A 22,355-nucleotide genomic window follows, 5' to 3' on the forward strand; every position below is an offset into this window, starting at 1 on the left:
AGTTGAGGGTTTTGGAGCATATCACTAAGCACATGAAGCAAGAGGCTCATTAAGCAACACCTCATCCCTCCTTGATAGTATTGGCTTTTCCTATAGACTCAGTGTGATCTTGGATCACCAAAATATAAAATGAAGAGTATTGAGCTTGAAGCTTGAGCCAATCCTTTGTCCTTAGTATCTTGAAGGGGTTCCCACATCCTTTAGTCCATGCCACTCCATTGTTGAACTTATCTGAAACATACTAGATAAAAGTGTTAGTCCAACAAGAGATATGTTGACATTAATTACCAAAACCACCTAGGGAGCACTTGTGCTTTCACCCCGCCTCTTCCAGCTGAGTTATTCATGTCGACCCTGCGATAGACGGATGCCTCTCGACCCGTCCTACCTCCTCTGCCGTTTGCACCTCTCCCCCTTGCATTGAACTGGTAAACCGTGTGCTTAACTCTACCAGTGGTTGGCTTCTCCGGCGAGTTCACCTCCAGTCTCGGCTCTACATCTTCCTCTCCTTCTCATGTCTCCTTCTGTCCACCCATATCTCCGGTGGCCTCTTGCTTGTAGGTTGGTGCTCTGCCCCTACTCTTATTCTTGCTAGCAACGAACCCGAGTGCCTCCCTGTATGGCGGTCTTCCATGCTCATCCCTCCCAGCAGGTGTTGGACACATTAGTTCAGCATGTCCCAACAACCCACATGAGAAGCAGAAATAGGGCAAGTTCTCATATTGGATCTCAAAAAATTCCGTTTCCTTTGTTCTAGCCTTCTCGAGTTGCACCTAGCGCATCAGAGGTTCATCTACTTTGATCCAAGCGCTAAACCTGAGGCAATACCCAGAGGCAAATCCCTTCTCATCCGCATCAAGTGCTACCACCTCTCCCACCATGCCTGCAATACGCTTTGGCCACGGCGGGCATAACAGATTAAACGGGAGGTTGATCACACGCGCCCAAATCTAGATCTTATCGAACTTAACCTCTGAGGGACGCGATCTGATGTTAAACCTCTCTAGAACCACACAATGCTTCCCCACCATCCATGGACCTCCTTCAAAGATCCGATCACAGTCCCGCTTGATAGCGAAACTAGCTAGAAACACGTTCTCTCCTTTTGGCCGGAAGCTTAGGCCCCTCGGGTTGCCCCATGCCGGGCGCAGGGCCTCCTCAATGGTGTTGACATGAAACGCCTTTCGAAACAGAACCTTTCCGATTAGTGCATAGGGTTCTTCGATCCTCTCTTCTTCCTCCTCATCAATCACAAGCTTCGTTTTCTCCTTCTCCGTCAGGTCCAAACGATCCATCATCTGCTCGACCGTCTCAGTCTCCCTCATCTTTCCTCTCCTTCCTCCCGTGGCGCTCGACTCCGCCATCAGTTCGCCCGGCTTCCCCCCGATCCCCTCCACCCAGCGACCCCAAGGGTGGGAAAGGACGCAAAGGTCCCCCCATGATCACCCCGAGCGATCAAACTGCAGCGTACCGGCGATCGGAGAGCAGAAAAGCCGGCGATCTTCAAAACCCTAGCCTGCGCCTCTGAGATAGCCTCGTGCGCCGCCTCGCCACTCGAAACCCTAGGATACCGGTTCGGGGCTCTTCGCAAGCCGATTTGGAGCTTCTGTCGCCATCGTGGTTAAGACGTCAAACGATCCATCTCTCGGTCAGGACGGCACCGGGTGTGTCAAAAAGCTACATTGGCAATGCGTGAATAGATGGGACATCATATTATATATCCATATATCTATACTACTTATAAAAGATTAAACATTGTTTTTTTAAGCGCACCCCACAAATATACGTGGACCTATTACAACCGATTAGCCCCTTAAACTTAATCTAACAGCTAAAGTTAGCCTAACCTGTTGTCTGTGTACATTTAGCAATTTAAGTTGGCTGACCATACTCCACCACGGAGGAAAGTAACGAACTCCGCGCCCAGCCGCCCACGTCCTTGAGCCCTACAATCACGTACGCACGGCAACAAAAAAAAAACTGCCGGCCATCTAGCAACAAAACAAAGAGGATGAGGAGCCGCCGCTGCGATTGATTTGTCCAGGAGGGCCGTCGGGAGGCGGGGGTGGAGCCACGCTGTCAGTGATGTACCGGAGCGCGCGGCGCTCGGCCCACGACGGCGTGGCCCGTGTCAGACGGCGGTGTTAGGGTTATCCCCAAACGTCCGAGCGGCGACGGCGGACGATTAATGATTGTCGACGATGGCATGGGAAGGCGGGGTGCTCCGGCCGGCGGGGCCGGGCGGCGCGTGTGGCATCGCGGGGAAGCAGGCCTGTTATGGGGGTGGTCGAAGCGGTTCACAGTGGAACTCGCGCTCAGCGGGCATGGCATGGGCATGACGGCAGTGCGTCCTGGGCGCGCCTCGCGTGACGCGACGGTCTCACGGACAGCGAGTGGGACGCCGGGGCGACGGCGGGAACGTCCAGGAGGCCGGGGCTTGGTGCAGGCGCATGGCAGCGGTAACCGACAGCATGCTCAAACAGAGACCGGCGGCGGCGTACGCGTTGGATTGAGCTCGGACAGCAGGGCCAGCAACATTGCACGCGGAGGCGGCCAGCTTGCAAGCTAGCGCAATCGCGGCGACACGCACGGCCAGCATGGCCGAGGTGCCTTGCGGCCCAGCGGCTGCCCGACGAGTGGTGGCGGGCCTGCACGGGCGGCGAGCTTGGCGACAACATGTGTGTCGTGCCTCGTGCGCAGGCCAGCTCAGCGTGAAGCACACGAGCACGAGGTGCGCATCAGACTGCTGCTACTTTACTACTGTATTTTGTAGTTCTTGCTAGGTCATGAACGTGGTGCTGAGGCACGAAGTCAGCCTCGGCGCAATCAAATGACTCCTGAGTGCCGAGCAGTACGTGCCGTCGAGCAGCCAATGGTGAAGTGCATTTTAGGTACAAACGTCAGGTTCCAGTTGCACAACTATAGAGTGGAGTATTGCTAATGCTGAAGTGCATTTGTATTATCTGCATTTTTATTTAACGGCAATACTTTGTAAAGTTTTTCACTGCCCGTGTACACATTTTCAACTTTATCTAATAAAACCAAAGTTCAGATTTTATTTGAGCAGACAGAATTGAGGTTTATAGAGTACCCTGCTCATGAGGCCTACTACGTCATGCTCTCCAACGTATTCACATTGACGCATAGATGGAAGGAGAAGTCAGCGTTGCTCTGCGGCTACCGTCGGGAGTGAAATGAGATAATATAGAAAATACGATGTTTCGATTGCATGAAACTTGTTTTCTTATTTTCACCTAATTTCCAGTCTTCTTTTCTGTTGCAAGATCTGACATTTTCCTTCTCGCCACTTCCAGTATGAACATATTTGAAAAGAAGCGGTGCTCCGAGTTGTTGATACGGTATTGTCATTACTGCATAATAACAAGATACGGTATGTTCTCATTTACTTCTATATGTTCTTCCATTCTAACATAACAGAGTACTTGTCCACTAGAAGTCTGTGTTTTGTAATTTAAAGTTTTGCCGTGAAGTATGAGCTGTGACTACGGTAGCTGTTGAATTGAAGTTAATCCAGCTACACATAATAAAGTATTGTATAAACTATCATATACCAGTGCCCCATGAGTGAATAACAGAAAAATACATTTAACAAAATGAAAATGTTTGGTCTGGATACCAAGCAGGAAAATAGCTAGGTTCCTGTTGTGAAATGAAAATGCTCTATGGTTTCCACAGTTTCTTTCTTATATGTGAATCTTAGGGAGTTTTCATCTTACAGCGTGATCTAGATCCATAACATGCGTCTGCACTATCTCGAACTGGTACCTCCACGATGGCATCATAGTACAAGCTACCTACTTATGAACAACCATGTCATGGGTTCATCTCCCATGTTGATTAACTTTCCTTGATGGTTGCATGTTAGAACTCAATGTTGAAAAAGAAGTTTTTTCGTAACAAAAGATACCAGTTACCACATTACCACATCATATGTCAGTTTACTTGCAAGCCGGATTACGAAAAAACTTGGCCCATGTTGATTAACAACCCTTGCCTGAACGTGCTCCTGCAAGTGTTCTAGGTACAACATGGCCCCACAGGTGTTTCAGGTACACCATGATGATAATGCACCGGTAGATGTTCCAGGTACACCCGTGTGCACTTGTTCCAGGTACATGCCCCTGCACTTGTTCTAGGTACAACATGCCCCCGTAGGTGTTCCAGGTACAACATGATGAGAATGCACCCGTAGATGTTCTGGGTACAAATGTGGTTGTGTCGTACCCGAAACAATCTTCACGGTAGCGCGGTCGCTCGTCCCAGGGGCAACATGCCTCTACAGGTGTTCCAGGTACAACATGCCCCCGCGGGAGTTCGAGGTACCACATGATAAGAGTGCACCAATATATGATCTCGGTACAACCATGGATGTGTCATGTCCGGAAAATGCCTCAAAGTAGCATGGCAACCCGCCCTAGGTGCAACTTGCCCCTGCAAGTGTTTCAGGTACCATATGCCCCCAAGGTGTTCCAGGTACAACATGATGAGAATGCACCAGTAGATATTCCGAATACAAGTGTCGCTGTGTCGTGCCCGGAACATCTCTCATAGTAGTGTGGCAGCCCGTCCCAGGTACAACATGCCTCTATAGGTGTTCCATGTACAACATTGCTCCCGTAAGTGTTCCAGGTACAACACGAACCAGATGTCCCACTCGGGAGAGTCTGACGCGTAGGCCGGGTTGAGGCGCTGCTCCGGCGTGAGCTGCTGCCGCCGGCGTCGCACGCCCTTCGCGTATGCCTCCTCGACCGCGGCACTGGGATCCTCTCAGGATCCAAGTGCCAGTCGTGTGGTAGCGTGACGCCGGGGTAGGGGAGGGGGACGTGGTGCTCACGGTGCCACTTCGCCTGGCGCACTGGGATGCCATGCGCTGCCGTGGCCGGCGGGAAGACGGCGGCGGAAGCAGGGGAGCGTGTGCACAGGGGCGGCGGGGGCCTTGCCGTGTTCTTGCCTGAGAAGAACCCCATGGGTGGCTAGGGCTGTCGCCGACGGGGGAGCAGAGAGTGGCTCCATTGGGACGGGGAAAAAAGGATGAGGACGTCCTCCTGCGCTCGGATTAAAAAGGACGCTCTGCCGTCGCTGATGCGTGGGTCCGCAGTCGTCTCGCATCACTCGTAAAGGCGCAGGTGGTAGTTGGCCGGCCGCCAGGTGGGGCGTGGTGGACACCAAGAGGGCGCATGGCGTGTTCCCTTTGCATCTGTGCCGACACATTTCAGGCCCAAAGTTAGGCTGGAAATGGATTCGCACGGACGCGAAGTGGACGCCATTTGGGTATGTGTCGGCACATTGGACCGTCACAAGTGTGCGCGACGACTCAAACGAAGGGCAACGGATGAAACGGATCGCCGCATGGGAGTTGCTCTAAGGCATGGATACTGGTTTGAGAAAAAATATTGGACAACAGCGGCATCTATTTGGTTGAACGATGCGGCGCCTTGCTCTATTGCCGACGCCCGCCAGCTATGTGGATTCTGCACGAGATGAGGCATCCACGTGACCTTGTTTCATTTTCTCTGGATTGCATGCATGCAGGTCATGGAAAGTTAGGTCGGGTCGCCGAGAATCTATTTTACAGAGCAGCTCCGGACAAAAGGATACGGACGACGGCTGGTGACCAGACTTTTTTTCTCTTGGTAAGACTTGTCGATTTACATTTACCATTGGCGACGCGGTATTCATAGTTTGAGCTTTTGGTGCCATGGTCTTCTTGAAAAACGTTTTAACAGTGTAATGGAGCCGGGGAGCTCCTCTATGTTTTTCACACACAAAAAAAGCTTGAACAGTGGTGTCGTCGTCATTGTCGGGTGGTGCGGTCGAGGGGTGTCGGGGCACAACCATAGATCGCTCGCCTCACACTCATCTTCGAGGAACAGCTGCCGTTTCTGTCCCATGGACTCACACTTATGTTCCTGGAACAACTCCCATTCCTGTTCCATGTACATCATGCCTGACCAGATGTGAATATTCCTCTCCTCGTCCCTACCTGTTTCGGGTATGCCACACCCATTTTGTCCTGGGTACAGTACTTGGGCAAGATAGTATTTCGAGATCAGGTCGTCATGATGCCAGGAGAAGAGATGCCAGCCTAGCGATCTTTTTTATTCTCGAGTAGGAGTATATCTTTTTTTCTTATACTCCTATAAGTGTAGGAGTATTAATTTTGATAATAAGAGTAGAAGTATATCTTTTAGTATGCGCACGTTTGCTTGCGCTGGAAGAGGAGGATGCCACATCCAATCCTCTTTGGCGTAAACTTGCCAGGGTCAGTACGCCTTTGCCACGCTCAACCCAGAGGCGAGTTACTAGCGTTTCGACAAGGGTTAGATCTTGAAAAAAAAAATTGAACTAGGGTAAAATCATGCTAATATTTTATTAATATGTCATTACTGTAAAATAGTCCCAATAAGACATTAGTTCATCATCATCCATGAATATTTTTACTTACTTCACATATAACTTTGTCTAGGGTCAAACTTTGTGATCGAATCAAGTTTATACAAAAAATGTATTAACATCAATAACAAAAAATGATTACAATTAGAATTGAATATATTTTTATATCATATTGATTTGTTAATATGAACTTTCAAATTATTCAATAAGCATAGTCAAACATTTATGAAGTTTCACTTAGGTCAAGACTACTATATGGAGTAAATATAAACAAAGGGAGTAAATTGTCATACATAGGGTGGATTCTTTTTTCATAATGACCCGAACCGTGCCAATATATGAAAGTAATAACTGTAAAAGCATCTCATGGTATAACACACTCAAATACCCAAACATACGCATATAAATACGTACTTGAATACCTGTGTGCCAGTTGTCAAGTGCAAATACTTACCCTATTATCCAATCATATATGTTTATAATTTTGACAGAATTTTGAAATAATAGTTACAAATAAGTACTCCCTCCGTTCCTAAATATAAGTCTTTTTAGAGATTCAAAAAGAGACCACATATGAAGCAAACTGAGTGAATCTATATTCTATACATCCGTATGTAGTTTTTATTGGAATCTCTAGAAAGATTTATATCATGTGGCCCTGGCAGATTATTGATTATGCACCCGATCTATTTTTTTTACAAACATGTGGCCCTCGCAGTGCTCTGTATGTTGTAGTAATGTATCCTCATGTCATGTACTATGCATCATGAACAGGATTCTTGCCAGGCACAGAAAAAGTAGATTCCTGAGTAGTATGCTGCGGCTGGCCGTCACGTAACAAGTATTAATACCCGTGTCAAAATTTAGAGTTCCAACACTTGCGCAGCGATCGCTCATGTGCCAGCTACGTAGAGACTAGGCGGGAATCTAAGTAGGCATGCTCATGCGTTTCGTCTAAAAACATGACAATTTATAGAGAGATACTAAGGTACAAGATCGCCACACGCAAGCACTTCCCCTCCTCCTCCCTCGCCGCCGCCTGAGGCAGTCGTCGGACAATCCCGGGGCATCAAGAAAGGTGGCGGCGGGGCTTCGGTTGCCCTGCTCCTGTGTGAGGAACATCGGATCTGGAGCGGCGGCTTCATTGGCACGGGTGGCTAACAGCCGTGCGGGTGGTGGATCCGGTGTCCCGGCCGCGCGGGCGACGGGATCCGGTGGTCGTTGGCGGCCGGCGGCGGCTTCTATGGCGGTCGGTGTGCACGATCTGGCCCCTCCCTTCCTCCCCTGTTCGGCGTGCGGGCCAGTCTGGTCGGACCGCGCATCCTCTTGGTCGCCGGTTCTGTACAGGAGGTGCTGCTGGTGGCGGAGATCTAGTTCGGGCGAAATCCCTGGCCGGCCATGACTGGCCGCGGCGACGGCGACGGCTGAGGGCGCCGTTTCCCTCTATGGTGGCGTCGGTATGGACTGATCTCCTTACTTCACCTTCCCCTAGGTCTCCCGGGCGGAAGCCCTAAATCTGTTGGGCGGCGGCGGCGCTCAAGGCGTCGTTCCCTTCTTGAAGGCGCCGCTTTGAGAAACTTGGGGTTGGGTTGCGCTTGTGGGAGGTGGGCGGCGGCGGTGATGTGGCCCTTTCCTAGCATGGATTTACGTTCGTTGCTTGGAGATGGGACTCGCGTAGGTGGAGGTCGTCGGCTGGCGTCGTGGTGGCGTCAATGACGGAGGACCTGCCAAGGCTCATGTAGGTGAAGGTCATCGTTTGGCGTCGTGGTGGCGTCGATGGCGGAGGACCTGCCAAGGTTGTCACCTCAATCTGCTCTAAAGATGGACCAGTGGAAGATGATGGCGACGACACATGTGAGTGCGTCAGATCGGTTTGAGCCCCGGACCTGGCAGATGGCTCAGTCGGGGCCTCCGATTTTAGATGTTAGGCTTAGGTGAGATGTATGAGTATGTGGCTCAACTTGCACCCCTTCATCATTTGAATAGAAGTAGCGGCAGATGCTGCCTAGATGGCGGATTCAGGTATATTGTTGTTATACTTTGTAAGGTCTTCGAGAATAGTCAATAAAATAACCGTATGCATCTCCCAAATGCAAAGACCGGGGGTCATACTCCTTTTTGAAAAAAACACGCAAGCACATTTGTTTACATCTAATGATAACATAGTTTTAGATCCGCATACCACGTCCTAGTGTTTGCAAAAGACAAGGTGCCTGAATATAGTAGAGCATTAATGTACACATAACCGGCCGCCATGCCGTCCTCAGAAAGTAAGGAGCTTTCTGAAACAAAATACAGCTTTCTAATACGCCACAATGATATACCATCCAGTTCAGAACCCGCGTTTCTTGCACGATGACCTATTATGACCTTCTCCCTTACATTTGCTACATTTGATAACCCTCTTGTATTGGGATACAGAATCATTATGATGGTCGCCAGAGGTGTTGTCTCTTTTGAATTCTGACAGAATGTTTGGTTGATTGTAAACACTATCAACCTTCTTGCTCTTTTGCTGGAAGAGAGATACATAATCCATCCTTGATTTCATCCTTACAGTTGCTGGCCTACCTTTGGATTTCACTCGCTTTGGCGGATGCAACTGCTCACACGACGTGATGGCAATGAAATTATCTGCATCACCCCGTCCTTCACCCGGATCACTATGGCTTAACTCCTCCAGCAATCGCATATGTCTAGCTTCGGTCCTCAGTTCCTGAAAAACTTTTAGTGTCTTGTCAAGCATGAAAGGGAGGTATCCTTGACCGTTTCAAGAGCGGCAATGTACAGGATATTTTGCCGATATGAAGCATCGTCTGGCTGAGTCGATGCATGAGGCACAGCAAGGTTTGAAGACTGCAATTCCTTTGCCATTTTGGTCCACCTCTTCACGATGTTCTTACTCGGAATTTTTAGTATGTCGTTTCGTATCAGAACCTTCTTGATCGATCATGAATTAGAACATTGATCAGCAACAAAGTTCATAGAAACCTAAATAGGAAGAATTTTTTTTACCAAGGACACTAACCTTGATAGAGTGACAGCACAACATCCCACTATGCTGAAAGTATCCACAATCGCAGTCTATGAAATCACCACCATCTCGGATGGCAACCTTGTACCTCCTCATCTCGTATTCAGGCAAGTAATCCGGTCGGGCACGGGTGACCTCAAATTCCATATTGCTTATGCAATTAGATACAATAAACGAAGCAGCTTGATAAAGCTCCTCTTCAAATTTAATGAACACGCCCTTAGTATATATCTTGGCAGCATCAGCTTCCAAGGGAAACCCTCCGTTGAGTCTTCGACATTTCTGCAAACAAGGATACACACACAGAAAGGAGCTTGATTATACTAGGTTCAACCATCCAACAAATTGTAGGCTCAGCAAATGGTGCAAAAGCTTGTGAGGCATTACACTTTTTGTGTGTTGATTGAACAATCTAAGCTACAGGTTTCATGCATTTCAGGTTTGTATATCTTATGCATATTGATCTAGCGGTATATATATCATCAACTAAATATTCAAACACATCAAAATATTTTAGGTTTGGGCTTCTCACCATCTTTGTCATATGTTGCTGCCTGCCCTCATCCGTTGTGCGTGATTGGAGTAGCTTGTTGTATTGCTTGACAAATAGGTGCATAGGTGATGAACGAGGTATGTACTGTTTCAGCAAGTGGTTTGCGCTCTCGCTGCGTTGAGTACTTGTCATCCCGGCACAGAACACACTGGAGAAGTATGGTTTAGCCCACATGGTCCGCTTGCTATATAGATTCTCAAGATAAGGATTATCCTTCAGATTGTACTTATCTATAAGTTCAGCCCACTTTCCCTCAAATTCCGTGACACAAATAATATCATTTATAATTTCGTGGAACTCATGTTTGAATCCACTCTTCTTGCCGTATATAGGGCCAAGCTTCTCCTTTGCACATCTCAATACATGCCACTTGCACCACCTATGATTTGTATTTGGCAATATGTTTTCTATTGCTCCTTCCATCGCCTTGCACTGATCTACACAGGATGAATTTCATGTTAACATGGAAAAGATGCCAAGCATTCATACATTATGGAAATTATCATAGGATTCGTGATATCTTACCAGTCAATATTGTGACTGGATGCTTTCCATTCATCGTGTCGACAAACGTTTTGAAAGCCCACTCGAACCCCTCTGTAGTTTCATGACGCATCAAAACTCCACCAAATATGACAGATTGGTAGTGGTTGTTCACACCAACAAATATACCAAAGGGCATATTGTACAGATTAGTTCGGTAAGTCGTGTCAAAGGTGACAACATCGCCGAAATATGCATAGTCTTCACGGTTCTTTCCAGTGCACCACAATATTGACTGAACGGAGCCTTCTTTGTCAATGTTGACATATACCTGAAGGTTAGGGTCAGCAGTTTTCATTTGATGCAAGAGATCAATAGTCTTATGTATGTCATCATTGATTGATTCTTGTGCAAGCCGTGAGCACAAATACTTCAGGTTCTGCTTACGGTATGGCACGCCTCCATTTTGACCATGTGTAGCGCAGAGGATGTTGTAAACCTTGCTGAGGCTGATATTGTTCTCTTGGAGATTCCGGATGAAGTCCGTCATCAAAGGATCTATGTGACTATGAGAATTCCATTGACGCGTCTCCTCATGCCCAGCTGATAGCGGGTGGTTGTGCACATTGTCAAACATAGTGACGTACCACCCATGGTCCCTGGTGCGCAGTAGGCGAATCCTCGCTTTGCATCCTGTTCTGCATGATTCGGAATTCTCTTTCTCACTCTTGCCCTGAACATATACACACCCAATGGATATTGTTATAAATCAAAATGATGTCCAACATGATACCAAGTATACGAAATGAATCAGCTAAAAGTCAGTTAAAAAGGGTACGAATAATACTTGGCATTGGCAGACTATCTCATGCATAGTTTTGTACTTCTCCTCATTTATCCTGGTCTTGCCATGCCGGATCCCAAAACCGTTCTCCCATGAAAAAAGATTGTACATCTCATATGCTTCTTTACACGAGTCAAATGTAAAACCATTAACAGGGGCAAATAGATTGTTATTGCTGTTGTCGGTTGCTCTTGCGATGCAGACTTGCAGATAGTTGCTTTTGCTCGGTATAATCCTTTCATCAGGTCCAGACACGCCTCTGAATCTGCATTTTACAGTAGATTCAGTTATGTCGCTATATGTATGTAACAGTAGATGGCCTTGACCAATACAGTGTGGAGAGGATGGTTAACTAAATTTCAATTCATCACTTGAATTTTCTTATTATCAGATTCTATGTATGGTTGAATGCTAAGTTGCTAACAGTAGCGTGAGTGTGATGAGGGTGCAGAACTCCTGACGAGGTTTCAATGTCAAAATAATCACAATCAAACATGAATATTGATATGAATCTAAATATAACAGATGCCCAGACAAAACATTTATATACATGGAAACTTCCTGTGTTGATGTCACACCTCACAGCAGTATTGGAAAATTAACCACAACGAATGCATAGTGTTATTTTCATTGTGCGATCCAACATTCTAGGCATCATATTCCAGCCGATTTATGGATAAAAAAACAGTCAAACGGCAGAATGAAACTAGGTGGAACTCCACCAGATGGTTCCGCAAAAAATTCAGCCTAAGTTAGGTGTTCGATGGATATGCAAAGACAACATTCGTACCTCTTCTTCCAACTCCCGACGACGGCCATGGGTTGCTTTGCTGAGATAGCTGGGGTCTGGATGCCCCCGTCCGCTGAGACAGCAGGGGTCTGGATGGCTCCGTCGGATCTGGCGCCCGCCAAGGGGTGTGGACGCGGGCCCGGAGGGGCGCTCGCGTGCCCGACCGGAGGAGGGGTGCCTCGATCTGGCGCTGGCCGCGCCGCCTGCGGGTGCGGCGTGCTCGCCGGAGTCGACAGGGGTCGGCGACGGCGGCGGGGCTGCCCCTGCAAGGGAGACGCAGCCCTCGGCTAGGGTTTCGGCGCCGGCGTCGCCCGGGCCGGACCCCTTGCTGGGTCTGTCGGAATGGCCCAGATTGCCAGTTTGCGGGCCGGGGGGCCCATTGGCCGCACCCAGTGCGCCAGTGCCAGAAGGGACGCAGGGACGCCTCCCAGTGCTTGGGCCTGGTCGGCCTGGCCCGGTCGCCTCAAGCCCGCAAGGGAAGAGGCCTGGGCCCATCGCGACGGTGGATGCGCGGCCGCCTCTGCCTATTAATAGGTGGTTGTGGCTGCCGAAGGGTGCCCTAGATCTGTCGCTAGGGTTTCCCGCATCCCCCTCGCAGGTGCGGCGACTCGGGCATCGCGCGCGTCGCCTGCGCCTCTCCGCCTCTCCACCCCCTCTCACTTGCTCGTTCGCCACCGCGGTGAGGATGGGCTCCCGTCGCGTGGAGAAGCCACCTATCTCGCCTCCGATTCCGGCGGCGGAGCGGCAACGCGAGCAAGATCTGCGGGTGAAGGCGCTCGCCAAGGTCTCGTCGCCGCCGGCGGGCGAGGCGGGCTGGGGGCCGCCGCCTCCCTGGTGGCTCGCGGAGCAAGAGCGAAAGAAGAAGGAGGAGCGTGAGCGCAAAAAGAAGAAGAAAGAGGAGTACCGACGCCGTGGGCTGGAACAGAAGAAGGAGCTCAAGAGGAAGGAATCCCTCCTTCCTCTGAGCGGCGAGCGGGCTGGGGATCCTCTCGCCAAGAAGCGGAAGCAGAAGGGGGCAGGCTCGGCGCTTCCGCTGGCGTCCGGGCCGTCGGCGTCGAAGGGCTCGGCTGACGCCCCGATCCCAGTGGAGGAACTCGATGGGCCAGAGTGCTTCAAATGCGGGAGGGTGGGCCATTACCAGAATATGTGCCATTTCAAGCCTCTGTGCATCGTCTGCCACGAAGAGGGGCACGCATCGGCGCACTGCCCCACGCGCGGTCGGCCTCTGCAGATGCAGATCATGGGCAACGCCATCCCCGGCGAGGGCTTCTTCTGCCTCCCCTTCGTGGAGACGGAGGGCGAGGAGGTCAGGGCCCCGGCGGTGGCGGACGCGGCGCTCATCTCGGCGGCGCCCGACAAGCTGTCAATCTCAATCTTGGAGGCGGAACTCCCTCACCTCTTCGAAGGGGATTGGGATTGGCAGGTGGCGGCCGTCGGGGACGACATGTTCTCCGTCGTCTTCCCCGACAAGGCCATGCTACGAATGGCGACGCGAAGTGGCAAGCTGTACCTCTCCCTCAACGACATCATGGCAGAGATCAAGGAAGTAGTTCTGGAGACTCCCAAGGCCGAAATCATGCCGGATGTGTGGGTCAAACTCTGGGGAGTGGCACCCAAGCACCGCCGCGTGGATCGTCTCATGGCGGGGACCGTGATGATCGGGCGCCCGATGGAAGTGGACAAGGCGTCGTTGGCGGGGCTGGGGCCCGTGAGGATGCGCTTTGCGTGTCGCTCTCCGGCCAAGATCAAGGGATATGTTCAAATCTGGTTCAACAGTGAGGGCTTTACCATCAGGATGGAGGCCGAGGTGGGTGGCAGGCTGGGAGGTGCCCCCCTCCCCCTCCCCCGGCTAGCATGGACAAGGGCCCTGATGACAAGGACAAGGACATGGAGAAGGATAAGGACACGAGCATGGGGGATGACTCCATCGATACTGCGACATGGGATAAGCTGGGCCTCAAGGACAAGACTTCGGAGGCCGTGGCCCCGACTGCGGGGGCCACGAAGGACCTGGAGGAGCGTCAAGTTGGCGTGGGCAGCAACGAAACGGGCTTCAATCAATACGGCTCCAACATGTCCCTCGGCCTCGACCTCGACAAGGGCATCTCGGCTTCGTGCGACTCGGAGGGCCGCTCCATGCTCATCTCCCCGGCTGCAGAGAAAGGCGGGCTTCCCACGCCCGCGCGCGGTCTGGAGAATGGCGGGGTGCGGCTCCATAAGAAGTCGGCGGGCCCCAAGACTCCCCCGGTGGCGCCAACGAGTCCCCCCTCGGTGCGGGCGGGCACGCCTATCTCGCACCGGGCGGTGGTGATGGCGTTGGCTTCCCCTGGCGGTGCGGTCGGGGGGCACGGGCCGATGGAACCCCCGCCTTCCTCCGACACTCTCTGGGAGGAGGTGACCAAGGCGGCTCCCATCTCCACGGCCAAGCGCTCCAAGGCGGTGGCGACGACTCCAGTGGCGCAGGAACGGGTTAGCTCCCGGCCAAAGGGCGCCAAGGGCAACCTTCCTGCTCTCCAACGCGCGCAACTCTTGCTGGCCCAGAAGAACATGGAGACCGAAGGTAACCCCCTACCCTGTTTTACGATTTTCGACGATTATTCGGATGAGAGCCTTGGGGGTATTTTAGGGGATAGTGGGGTTGATCTGTCTGATGAGGGAGAGGCCCGAGAGCTCCTGTCTCTCATTCGCTCTAAGGAGATCGCGCAGGCCGCGCTTGCCCAGGCTGCGGTGGCACGCGCTGCGACGGTACCAGAAGAAGCAGGGGCTTCTCTGGTCCCTGTTGCTCGGCCCGATCGGGTGGACTCAGCAGCAGAGGCTGCACTGTCCCCCCCCCCCCAGCCCGTGGTCCTGTTAAGACACGGCGAGTGGCCAAGGCGGTTACCGCCCGTGGTATCCGCCTCCGCAATCGCATAATCTAAATGTGTTTCTTCTTCTGGAACATCCGAGGCTACGGCCACGTTGGGAGGCGGACCCAGCTAAACGAGTTCATTCGCGGCGAAAACATCGATGTAGTTGGTTTGCAAGAAACCATCAAGGTGGATTTCTCTCACCGAGACCTGCTCGCCATCGACCCGCTCGAACGCTTCGTGTGGCACTGGGTGCCAGCGATAGGCCACTCTGGGGGTATGCTACTTGGCATCAGCCATGTTTGCTGCGAGGTGGTGGCTTGGGACGCCGGCCGATTTTTTGTGTCGGCTCACGTCCACCACCGTGCGTCTCTTCGCGAGTGGGAGATTATAGTGGTCTACGGCCCGGCAGATCATTCACACTCGCATGAGTTCCTGGGGGAACTTCAGGAAAAGGTTGCGGCCTTGGGTGTCCGCAACCTACCCCTCATCGTGGGTGGGGATTTTAACCTAATCCGTTCGGGAGCGGATAAGAACTACGGGATTATTAACTGGACAAGGGTGTCCATGTTCAATAATGCGATTGCTTCAATGGCCCTTAGGGAAGTGGCCCGAGTGGGTGCACACTATACCTGGACAAACAAGCAACTCACTCCGGTTCGGTCAGTGCTGGACCGTGTTTTTATGTCCGCAGAGTGGGAGATGCTCTTTCCCATGTGCTCACTCCACACTGAAATGAGGATCGGGTCGGATCACGTCCCTCTTATCCTCTCCTCGGGGGAGGACCGGTTAAAACGAAGCCCACGGTTTTTCTTTGAAACTGCATGGTTTGAAAACCCGGAATTTGAACAAATCTTCCTCTCCAAATGGGAGTCCTGTTTGGCCCGGATCCGGCACGCGAGAGGGCCCATGGATTTCTGGATTTCCGCAGGGGCGGGGTTGCGCGCGGCTCTCAAAGGTTGGGGGGCCAACCAGGGCCGTGCGGATAAGCTGCCCCGAGCACGTTTGGTGACGGACCTCGCCCGTATGGATGCGGCTGCGGACGTACAGGTCTTCTCGGAGCAAGACTGGGCCGAGCGGTACGCTGTTGAGGCCCAGGTTGAGGCCCTCCTTCGTGCAGAGGAGGAGTACTGGCGAAGGAGGGGTGGAATAAAGTGGACGCTCAAAGGGGACGCAAACACAAAATACTTCCACGCCTATGCCAACGGTCGGCGACGTAAGTGCGCCATTCTGAGGTTGCAATCGGAGCAGGGGCTCCTATTGCGCCAACAGGATATAGTCCGTCACATTTACGACTTCTACATCGAGTTGCTGGGCTCCAGGGAGGAGTCCAGGGCTCGCCTACGGGCGGATATCTGGTATCCCGCTCTGCGGGTCTCGGATGAAGAGAATGAAGGCTTGGGCCTTGCCTTCCTCCCTCAGGAGATCGACCAGGCAACCCTTGGGATGAAAACTGACACGGCCTCGGGCCCGGATGGGTTGCCGGTGGCGATGTTCAATTTTTTTTGGCAAGTCCTCAAGGGCCCTATTTTTGAGGTGTGTAATGGGTTTATGCGTGGCACTGTAGACATCTCGCGTCTTAACTTTGGGGTTCTTTCGCTCATCCCCAAAGTTCCGGGCGCGGACAACATTAGACTTTTTCGCCCCATAGCGCTTATCAACGTCCCGTTCAAAATATGCTCCAAGGCTTGTTCTACGCGCTTGTCTCCAGTGGCTCATCGTATTATCAGTAGGAACCAAACGGCTTTTATTCGTGGTCGCAACATCTTGGAGGGCCCGTTGGCCCTCCAAGAGATCGTTCACTCGCTCAAACGTAGCCGCCATCCGGCAATCCTTCTGAAATTAGATTTTGAGAAGGTGTACGACCGAGTGAATTGGGAGTTTCTCCGACAAATCCTGCTGGATCGAGGATTTTCGGCAGTTTGGGTTCACCGTATGATGCAATTGGTCTCGGGAGGCCAAACGGCGATAGCGGTGAACGGAGAAGTAGGGAACTTCTTCCGCAACAAGCGTGGGCTGCGTCAAGGGGACCCAGTCTCACCGTTGCTTTTTAACTTTGTGGCAGACGCCTTGGGCGCCATGCTAGACAAAGCTCGTGTTGCTGGCCACATCAGGGAGTGGTCGGCAATCTGATCCCTGGAGGGGTGTCGCACCTTCAGTATGCGGATGACACCCTACTCCTTTTTGAGCCGGACACACACAGCATAGCAACGGTTAAGGCCATCTTGCTGTGTTTTGAACTTATGTCCGGACTAAAAATTAACTTCCACAAGTGTGAAGTGGTGTCCATAGGGATGGGCGTGGCCGAAAGTGAACGGGTGGCCAACTTGCTAAATTGCAAGCTTGGAAAGTTCCCGTTTACCTACCTTGGCCTCCCGATCGCAGAGAAGAAATGCTCGATTGCCGACTGGGAACCTCTCAACACTAAGGTGGCGGACCGGGTATGTCCATGGAGAGGTCGATTTATGTCATCAGGGGCACGACTAATCCTTACTAACTCTAGCCTCTCGTCCCTACCCATGTTTGCCATGGGTCTGTTCTTGTTGGCTGATGGGGTCCATAAGAAAATGGACACTCCCCGGGCACGTTTCTTTTGGGAAGGTGCGGGCCCTAAACGGAAGTACCACATGGTTAAGTGGCAAGCCGTATGTAGACCAAAAGCCCAGGGGGGCCTCGGGGTCATCAACTCTAAGCTGATGAACATTGCTCTTATGTGCAAATGGATCTGGAAGCTGTCCCAGGGAGGGAACGGCCTCTGGATTGACCTCCTCCGTGCCAAGTACTTCCCGCATGGGAATTTCTTTGAGGCATCTCCTCTCGGGTCACCTTTCTGGACCTCCATCCAATCCATCAAACCATACTTCGCCAGGGGAGCGAGGTTTAAGGTTAACAACGGCCGCTCCATCCAGTTTTGGCACGACGTTTGGATTGGCCAGCAACCCCTTTGGTCTGAGTTCCCCCATCTCTACTCCATCGCGGTTGAGCCCAATCAACTGGTGGCGTCGGCCCTCAGTGCCACCCCGCCCCCCATATACTTCAGAAGGGAGCTCGTGGGACCGGAGCGGGCCGAGTGGGATCACTTGCGGGATATGACTGCGAACGTACGCTTATCGGACTCCGTAGACGAGGTCTCTTGGAGACTCTCGGGCTCTGGCAAGTTCACTGTCAAGTCATTGTATAGAGAGCTGTGCCGCGGGCATGCCCCTATGGCAGCCACGGGGCTTTGGAAGGCGCGAATCCCGCTAAAAATTAAGGTCTTTCTTTGGCAATTATGCCAGGATCGCCTCCCTACCTCTATCAATATAGCTAAGCGCAATGGCCCTGCTTCCGGACCGTGCGCTTTGTGTCATAATGTGGAAGATGCTGACCACGCGTTCTTTCGCTGCCCTTTGGCGCGGTTTGCTTGGAGTGTGGTCAGGGAGGCCGCTGGGGTGGATTGGGATCCACGCTCACGCTCTGAGCTTGTGTCTTACTTATCTTCGATCCCGGGCTCTTTGCGCCGGATAATGTGGACGTGTGCTGCGGCCTTGCTATGGGCCTTATGGCATATTCGTAACAAGTTTTCTATTGAGGGAGCGTTTCCCTCTCACCCCGCTGATGTTATCTTCAAATGCATCTTATTCTTGCAGCAGTGGGCGCCGTTGGGAAGACAACAGGATGCTGATCACCACCGACAAGCTATCGCACGGCTCCGCACCGTCTACTCGGCGACCCGAGCCTCGTCGCCTCCTCCGTCTGCTGCCTTATAGGGATAGGCGGCCTTTTTGGTCCTGCTTCTTATGAGCCTGCGTGCTCGTTATTCTGGCTAGCTATGCCATGTAACGCACTTATCACCGCTCTCGCCTTTTGGCTCTTTCTCCGAAACTTGGCTGTCTAGCTTCGGTTCCGTTTAGTTGGTCTTGTTCCTTGTTTGCACGCTGCCTATTGTTGAGGGCTTTATTAATTTAAAGCCGGACGTCTCTGACGTCTATGTTCTAAAAAAAAGACAGCTCGGGTCTGGATGGCTCTGTCCGCTCTGCCTGTTGAGATAGTTGGGGTCTGAATGGCTCCATCGGCTGAGACCGCCGGGATCTGGATGGCTCCGTCCGGATTACAACCGCCGGCGGAATCTGATACAACGGTGGTGGCGGCACAACTCCTGGAAAGGGAAAAATGACAAATTTGTCAGGCACCACCACGTTTAGGCTTGGAATAAAACCGAAATTCGTCTCCCTAAAGATGAATCGGCCATGGATCGAGCTGACTGCATACCTTGATGCTGGCACATGTGTACCATTTTCCTCTCCACCTGGCCAAACTACAAGCTCGAACAGATCGGTATATCGAGCGCCAGGGATCTGGTCGCCGTGCGGCTCTGCTACGGGCTCGATGCAGAAATCATCTGCTCCCCATCCATCATCGCTAGGGAAGCAAGGTAGCTGGGCTCGACTTCCATGGATTCCGCTCACATGGAAGACTAAGAAGAGAGAGAGGGGACGGGGTGAGATGTGTGAAGGGAGCACTCACTGACGGCCTGGATATTGGGTGCACACAATTGAACGGGCTGGTTTGGCATCGCTGCTTTTGATGGACAGGGCCGACAGCTAGCAATACATGTAAGGTCACATCAGTCTGACCGCGACGGTGAACAGTGAGCTATTTCGGCCCAGAACAATTTGAATCGGTCGTCTTTCCCGCGTGGGATTACTGTTCACGTACAGGATTAATTGTTCACTCGTTTCACTGTGTTGGACGATCTCGAGGTGAGGAAACACTCACAGACGGCTTGGATATTGGGTGCACCGTGGGTGCAGCCATCTTGGGTATAGAAAAACCACACTCTATATTGTTTTCACTACTACAACAACACATTTATAGACATTTTTTTACCAAAGTGATTTTTTTGCATGAAAATGGAGCTTTATTTATGTACGAATAGTTGTGCCATCAAGCTAATCAAAGTATTTGGAGGCTCCTGCAACCACAAGTCGGTTCAGAGTTTCACCCTCGACATATAAGCCAACGATCTGTAGTCCTATTCTGTAAACGACCAATATGTATACATAAAAGCTCTCTCTCCTTCGTCACCTCCTTTATCTCATTCACCACATGGCCTAAGTACGACTGATTCTTATCCCGGTCATTTAGCATATTAACCAACTTGGCACAATCCAATTGTATGACCAATGGCAACGATGTATGCTCTAGGGCCATTTTGATTCCTTCTCTCGCGGCTATACATTCTGCTTCTAGCACATCCATGCAATAAGGTACTCTCTCCGTTTCTAAATATTTATCTTTTTGCAGATTTCAAATGAAGTATCACATACGGATGTATGTAGACATATTTTAGAGTGTAGATTCCCTCATTTTGCTTCGTATGTAGTCACTTGTTGAAATCTCTAAAAAGGCAAATATTTAGGAACGGAGGGGGTATATACCAACATGCTGAAGCAATATGACTTCCCTTACTGTCCTTACTGTCCCTTACCACCATCGATGCGCCTGCCATATTATCACATGTGTTGAAGGACCCATCCAGTGAGACGGTGAACCAGCCCACCGGCAGAGGAGGCCATGGAACTGGCTCCTCAACACGGGACCCTTTTCTCTCCAATGTGCCATCAATCTCAACAGTTCTTTTCCCTTTTAACAATTCATAACCGGACTCACTTCTAATCTGCTCCAAGGACAACATATAACTTTGTAAAAATACCTTGGTCGCCTCAACTGGAGATGGTTCTTTGTCATGCAACACATCGTTGCGCAACTGCCAATTCCGGCATACAATCATAATCACCCTCGCCCTCTCCTTTTCAGACAAAGTTACGAGCAAATCAAACAGCCACTCCCCTCCGGTGTTTACTATTGCTTCTTTTACTGGAATAGACCACACCTCCCCCATAGCATCCCAAATTGCGCCAGCCACTGGATAAGCTACCACTGCATGGAAGCTATCCTCGGCCACCCGTCCACACCTCCTACATTGGTCACTGACCTCAAGATGTCTTGCATTTTTAACTTCGCGCGTTGGTAATCCTTCCTGTAACAATTTTCAAGTACAAATCTTCATCTTCTGCGGCACATCAATTTTCCGAAACATAAGCCAAACCAGCTGGTCCCCATCAGGTCTCGTGCTTGTAGCCAAAGTGATATTTAAGTTTTTTGATAAAGGATAATAAATTTGTACCAATACGATACCAATTACACTCGGGCTATGCGGCAATACAATATCAAGACCAAGTCAAGATAGTGAGGATGGACATAATAATAAATAAATAAATACTAGAAAATGAAAAATAATGAAAGCCGAGGCGCCCAACGACACACAACAAATAAACATCACTACCATCCACCGTCTTTTTTTGCGAAAACGGTCAGATCTATTATAAATATTCAACGGAAGTACAAAGCACCTCAAACATAACAAAAATTACATCGAGGTCCACGGACCACTGAACGACCATTGCCGCCGCCAGAACGAGCCGCTAACGTGTCGTTGTCGTCGCTTCCATATCGGAGCCGGCCTGACCTTGTCGACGACAGTCGGAAAGTCTTCATACACGAGCCACAGTCGTCGCTGTTGAATCCTTGGATTGATCTAAAGAATCTGACACCAAAAATCACCGTTGCATATGCATAGCGAGAAACCCTAACCTCGCCGCCCAAGGAGCTAGCAGGAATCTACGTCAGAGCTCTATCTAATACGTTCTAACGGACAAACTTGAGGAGGATCGAAGGCCGGAAGACTGACTCGAATAAGCAGCGTCATTATCCATCCAAACGCCACCCCAGCGAGGACTAATACCATACCTATCTACTAGAGGGAGCCAAGACACCAGCATTCTCCTCCTCCGCCACCAGCCAGCAGAGCAGCAGGCGGAGGGGAGACAAAACCACGGGCTCGCCACAGTAACTTTCAGCCAGAGAAGAAGATAGTAACGGCTGCCATGTATACTTTGAGATTGTACTAGTATAGTCTGGTAGTAGAGGAGTTTGTATTGTCTTACTTTGGAAACAATTGTCCGCCACCATCTACCGTCTTTGACCCCACACAAACTATGAGAAGGTTCTCTTAAAGTAACACCCCTAGGAATGAAACGAAGCACCAATGTCGTGCCACTAGGTCCAATCACTGAAGGTCATATATTGAGTTTTCACCCCAAGGGCACATATAGCAATCAAAGCAATACCTTCAACAAACACATGGCGCGTAAGCACTACCATCAAAGGTCAGACCTTAGGGCATCTCCAGCCGCGCCCCAAGAAGGCCTCCCCAGGCGATTTTTTCGCGTTGGCGCCGAAAAAACGGCCCAGTCGCGCCCCAGGAGACCGATTTTCGCCGGCTGGGCGGAAAACAGCGCCGGCGGACCCAGCCCGAACCCGGCGCGCTGGGGGGCGCCCGGGGGCGC

At 51.1% G+C, this 22,355-nt stretch overlaps 1 protein-coding gene across 1 annotated transcript; it reads right to left on the minus strand.

The window, feature by feature from the left end:
* Positions 1–8,650: 8,650 nt before the first annotated feature.
* On the minus strand, positions 8,651–10,428 carry LOC119320244 (protein FAR1-RELATED SEQUENCE 5-like). Its single transcript, XM_037594373.1, has 3 exons — positions 9,981–10,428; positions 9,443–9,730; positions 8,651–9,351 (listed from the first exon to the last, which is right to left on the minus strand). Exons 1-3 carry the CDS (start codon positions 10,422–10,424, stop codon positions 9,142–9,144), a joined length of 942 nt encoding a protein of 313 aa, XP_037450270.1. The 5' UTR covers positions 10,425–10,428; the 3' UTR covers positions 8,651–9,141.
* Positions 10,429–22,355: the final 11,927 nt, after the last annotated feature.

Source organism: Triticum dicoccoides, chromosome 6B (genome assembly GCF_002162155.2).
Source record: "Triticum dicoccoides isolate Atlit2015 ecotype Zavitan chromosome 6B, WEW_v2.0, whole genome shotgun sequence".
Classification (NCBI taxonomy): Eukaryota; Viridiplantae; Streptophyta; class Magnoliopsida; order Poales; family Poaceae; genus Triticum; species Triticum dicoccoides.

Excerpts from the sequence above, each read along its gene's own strand:
- LOC119320244 (XM_037594373.1), bottom strand. The coding sequence starts at position 10,424 with ATGGAAGGAGCAATAGAAAACATATTGCCAAATACAAATCATAGGTGG. Across the intron at positions 9,731-9,980 it reads AGCAACATATGACAAAGATG|AAATGTCGAAGACTCAACGG; the intron begins GTGAGAAGCCCA and ends CCTTGTTTGCAG. Across the intron at positions 9,352-9,442 it reads TGTGCTGTCACTCTATCAAG|GTTCTGATACGAAACGACAT; the intron begins GTTAGTGTCCTT and ends TCGATCAAGAAG.